General features: G+C 44.5%; 1 protein-coding gene across 3 annotated transcripts in view; it reads left to right on the top strand.

Moving 5' to 3' along the window:
* Nucleotides 1–1,529: 1,529 nt before the first annotated feature.
* The window catches only part of SIRPB2 (signal-regulatory protein beta 2), an 11,745-nt gene continuing 7,683 nt past the window's right edge, over nt 1,530–5,591 (top strand). For all 3 annotated transcript variants that reach the window (XM_014546540.1, XM_005874785.2, XM_014546539.1), the window contains exon 1: nt 1,530–1,783. In XM_014546540.1, the coding sequence (XP_014402026.1) occupies nt 1,669–1,783 (115 nt within the window). In that variant the 5' untranslated portion in view covers nt 1,530–1,668. The remainder of the gene's footprint in view (nt 1,784–5,591) is intronic.

Raw genomic sequence — 5,591 nt, 5'->3', positions numbered from 1 at the left:
TTTGTCAAATACAGTTATAACTAATATTTATTAGTTATAATATTATAGAATATTGGGTTTTACAGAAAGAATTTGCCAGGGATTATAGTGTGAAACTAATTCCCTGGAAGTTAAGAACATCCTGTGAATTAGAATGGCCAGCCTATGGTGTGGGTTGGCCCTCAGAGGGAACCCTAGATGTCCCAACTGTCAGGGCCCTCTCTGAGGTCATCACGGGTGACCCTGGTCATCCTGATCAGTTTTCTTGCATAGATCAATGGCTAGAAATAGCTCGACACAGGTCTCCTTGGATCCGGCTCTGCGTGTGTAAGAAGGGACAGAGTAAGGTTTTAGTGGCAGGAGAACAGAAGCAGGTCCCTCAGAAGGAAGCTCAGCCCCCTGTTCTACAGGAACCCCCCGAGGAAGTGCCGCCAGTTTTACCACCTCCATAGGTGCCTCAAGTGGCACCCAGTGCTCCTTTGCCTGGTCAGGGAAGCTTAGAGCCAGTTGGACAATGTTTGCGCTCAGCTGATCAGGGACCCAAGTCCCCCCTTGTCTTATTCAGGACACCAATCCACGAGGGGCACTTGCCATGATGCCTGTAGCTGCTACCCCAGCTTCTCCTGCCTCATCAGCCTTCTGAGACATGTTCAGTGCTGGCTGTCCCTTCCTGTTGCCGGCAGCCCCCAGAGGAGGTAAAAACCTGGATGGGAAGGGCAGCAGTGAAAGGTGGGCCCTCATGCCCTCCCCGGGAAAGAAGCTTCTGTGGCCATTCTGACCCAGAACAGGAAATCCAGCAGAGACAGGACAGGTTCCCTCCCAGATGAAACAGGTACCTGCAATTCTGAAAGGACCCTTCCTGGCTCCTAGGAAACTCCATTGTGGATACCCAAGCTCTGCCACAAAACCTTTACAGCCCCATCATTAAAACGGGATTAAAGAAAAACAATTATGGCCAAAAAAGAAATGAAGAGACATCCAATCTCATTAGTAATTAGCAAAAGCCAAATAAAACCACACTGAGATGCTATTTTGTCCCTATTCAAATAGCAAAAATAAGGAAACAATGGCTCTTTCCTACACTACTGGTGGGCATATAAATCGGCACAATTACTTTGGAAAATTTTACATTGAACATTCAAATACCCAATAACCTGGCATTTCCACTCTTGGCTCAGAAACAAAGGCTCGGAGATGGCAAGTGAGTTTGAAAGCTCACACAGCCAGGAAGAGGCAAACCCAGTACTTGGTCCAAAGTCTGGCAGACTTGAGCACACCATTTTTTATTTTTTATTTTTTTCAAGAACAATCTATTTTATTGAGGGCCTTCAGGGAAGGGTTGAATCGCTGGGAGGACAATGAGATCCCATGTCCTCTGCAGGCCGGATCTCGCAAGCTTTACAACCTCCGAAAACAGCACACACATTGATAGCCATGCTCATCTCCCTCCCAAGGTGCTGAGGACAGAGTGTGTGGCAAGGGATCATTAAAGTTTTGACAGGCTAATTATAGGAACCACTGCCCAGACACAAAAGCCGGAACCGGTCCACCAGGCTCCTCCCTGTTGCATCAGCAGCCTTATTTTGCTGCGTTCAAAACACTTCCCCAAGTAGCCTTCACCACGAGAAGCAGACACAGCCTTGCCCACAGCCCCACTTCAGATTCCAACACGCATCTGAGAGCAAAGACATGGCCAGTCTCAGGGACTACAAGAGGCACCGTGTGCCCCTCGTCATGCCCACCCCTCCCCACTTGGCCCACTCACCTCCCTCCTGGCGACTGGTGCTGCTCCTTGTCCTCGCAGGTGAGTGGGATCTGGAACAGAACAGAATTTACCGCTGGCTGGTCCCGGAGAGGGGCATCAGCTGCCCTGGCATGCCTGGTGGGGCAAGAACCCACCAAGACGGAGTAGTTTGAGGACTTTCCTGACCCCAGCAGAGCACAGACCCAGTGTCCAAAGAAGCAGAACTTCTTGGGCAGCACAGGGAAGTTAAGCTCCCAGGCTCTGGGCTCATGCCAGGTGGGTTCTGGTTCGGACACTTGTGTGCCCAGGTCACCTCTTCCACCAAGCAGAACCGCTAGTGGGACCTTTCTCTAGAAATGCTGGGAGTATTAAACATAAAAATGGTGAGGCGCAGCCCAGGGCCATTGGTGTTATTGGCAGGGCCCTCGCCCTTCAGTGCAAAATGAAAATGCAAGTCCTTTGTTCAAGAAGTATTAAGAATTTTAAAGCTCCTAGCTGGTTTGGCTCAGTGGATAGAGGGTTGGCCTGCAGACCAAAGGGTCCCGGGTTTGATTCTGGTCAAGGGTTACAGGCTCATCCCCAGCCCTGGCCCTGGTTGGGGTGCATGCAGGAGGCAACCAATCGATGTGTTTCCCTCACATGGATATTTCTCTTTGTCTTTCCCTCTCTCTTCTACTCTCTCTAAAAAAAATAAAAATCAATGGAAAAATATCCTCAGGGTCCCCCAGTATTGGGAGACCTGGGTCAATTGCAATTGTTGTTAACAACAACAACAAAAATATTCCATTCTTTGATTGATTTCAGAGAGGAAGGGAGAGGGAGAGAGAGATAGAAACATCAATGATGAGAGAGTCATTAATCGGCTGCCTCCTGCACGCCCCACACTGGGGATGTGACCTTGACCGGAATCAAACCCGGGACCCTTCAGTCCACAAGCTCTATCCATTGAGCCAAACCGGCTAGGGCAAAATATTCCATTCTTTAAAAATAATAATAATAATTTAAGGCAGCAACAACAGAGCATTAACTCAAGCATAGGGCCTATGTGACTGTTCACATGGAACAGCCATGAGCCAGCACTGGCCCAGCCCGAGACAAAGCTAGGCTCAAATCTCGCCACCGATTGCTTTAACTAACTTCTCTCTGAGCCTCAGGTTTCCCTCTCTGTGAACTGGGGCTAATCATACGACCCACCTCATGACTGTGTTATGAGGTTTCAATGAGGTTATACCTATAAGTACAGTTGACCCTTGAACAATGCAGGGGTTTGGGGGTTCTGACTCCCCAGGCAATTAAAATCCATGTATAACTTTTGATTCTCCAAAAACTCAACTAATAGTAATCTACTGTTGACCAGAAGCCTTCCTTATAAACAGTCCATGAACACATATTTTGTGTTATATGTACTATACTCTGTATACTTAGAATAAAGTAAGCTAAATTTTTAAAATGTTATTAAGAAAATCATAAAGATCCTGGCTGGTGTGGCTTAGGGGTTGAGCATCGACCTATGAACCAGGAGGTCAATCGAACTAGGTTCGAGTCCCACTCAGGGCACATGCCTGGGTTGTGGGCTCAATCCCCAGTGTGGGCCATGCAGGAGGCAGCCGATCAATGATGTTCTCTCATCAATGATGTTTCTATCTCTCTCTCCCTCTCCCTTCCTCTCTGAAATCAATAAAAATACATTTTAAAATAATTTTTTAAAGAAAATCATAAAGAAAACACACTTATAGTGCTGTATGTATTCACTGAAAAAAAAGCTATGTTTAAGTGGACCCATGTAGTTCAAACCCATGTTGTTCAAGGGTCAACTGTACCTGGCACAATGTAAAGATTGGATAACTGTTGGCTATTATTATAAGACTCATATCTCCTCTAAGATCATCTAGCTGCAGGGCCTTGAGGCTCCTGGGTATTGTTCAGCCTCTCAGCCCAGAACACTGTGATCCACCAGACAAAATGCTTGGTTCTCAACAGGCTCATTCCATCTCTTGCCCATCTGGCCCCTTGTCCCCAGGCCCTATTGAGATCTAGATTCTGTTCATCACACCTTCGGTCCCCCAGATGGTAACCACCAGGGGGGTCCTGGTGGGACTCAGGTGTGGGGCTTTGAATAATGATAGCTAATATTGAGAGAAGTTAGCATGAAACATGGGCAGACAAGGCAGGGGTCCAGTGGAAAACAAAGGCAGGTGGAACATAGGCCGGGCAGACAAGGCAGTTTGAGCAGCCTAATCACAGAAACCAACCAAGCAGGAATAACAAAATGTTTTTGGACTCAGAGTGGAGGCAGGTGAAACTAAGGAGGGTCTGCACCAATAAGGTGAACTGACACATAGGAACTGGGAAAATTCAGATCCGTTGCTGGGCGAGAACAATTAAGGGAATCAATCAGGTGGCTACACGGGTAGATATAGAGCAGGCGTGTAGCAAATATATACCTCTAGACTACAAGGCTTCAAGGGGGCAGCCCATTATTGGGCCCCCCTTCCCCATGCGGGGAGTCTGAATCTGCTTGTAATAAATTTTCCACAGTTTTGCTTAGTTAAATCTTCTGGTCCGCGGAGCTCATTCTTAGGCGTCAGAGATGCAACCCTGGGGAAAAAACCTCAGCTCACCCTTCAGGTTATCAATATGTTTAGCATTTGCATTGTGCTGAGCCCTCCATCAACTATTGAAAGAATGGATGTTGAAATTTCACCCTTTGTGCCTTTGTCAGTTTCTCCCTGCTATTCTATTACTGGGTTTTGCTTTATATACTTTGAAGTTCTGTTATTAGGTACATAAATGTTTGGGATTTATATGGCTTCTTGATTAATTTACTCCTTTATCATTATGAAATAATACCCTTTATTCCTGGAGATAGTGTTTGCTCTGAAGTCTACTTTATCTGATATTAAAATAACCACTCCAGCTTTCTTATGATTGGTGCTAGTATGCTGTATATTTTTCTATCATTTTCCTTTTAACCTATTTACACCTTTAATATTTATAGTGCATTTCTTATAAGCACCAGATAGTTGGGTCTTATTTTTTATCTAATACAGTGGTTCTCAACCTTCTGGCCCTTTAAATACAGTTCCTCATGTTGTGACCCAACCATAAAATTATTTTCGTTGCTACTTCATAACTGTAATGTTGCTACTGTTATGAATCGTAATGTAAATATCTGAATATGCAGGATGGTCTTAGGCGACCCCTGTGAAAGGGTCGTTCGACCGCCAAAGGGGTCGCGACCCACAGGTTGAGAACCACTGATCTAATATGACAAGCTCTAACCTGTACTTAACATATTTAGAGCATTTACATTGACCAATTTAAATCTATTACCCTCCTCTCTGTTCTTTGTTCCCTTTTCCTTCTACCTATTACTGGTAATTAAATATTTTTATAATATTATTTTATCTCCTTTATTGGCTGTTAGCTATAACTCTTTATTTTGTAGTTTAGTGGTTGCTTTAGAGTTTAATTATACACCTTTAATTTATCACCATCTACCTTTTATCATACCATTTCACATATATAGTCATGCATTATTTAGGACAGGGACTGAGAAAGGCATCATTAGGTGAATTTGTCATTGTGTCTACATTTAGGGGTCATGATGAACAAAGCAACATGAGATTAAATCATGCCCAAGAGAAACCGATGCAATCAAGAGATGCACTAGACATGAGATGTGTGAGGCTGCTGCCAGCATAACATGACATTCTGTTTTTGAGCGTACTAAATACTTCTATTTTAAAAGTAGAAAAAGTACACTACAAAATGATTAAAAGTATAGCATAGTAAATATGTAAACCAGTAACATAGTCATTTATTATCATCATCAAGTATTATGTACTGTGTGTGTGTGTGTGTGTAT

Source organism: Myotis brandtii, unplaced genomic scaffold (assembly GCF_000412655.1).
Source record: "Myotis brandtii unplaced genomic scaffold, ASM41265v1 scaffold450, whole genome shotgun sequence".
In the NCBI taxonomy this organism is placed as follows: Eukaryota; Metazoa; Chordata; class Mammalia; order Chiroptera; family Vespertilionidae; genus Myotis; species Myotis brandtii.
This window is presented reverse-complemented; position numbering and strand designations above follow the sequence as displayed.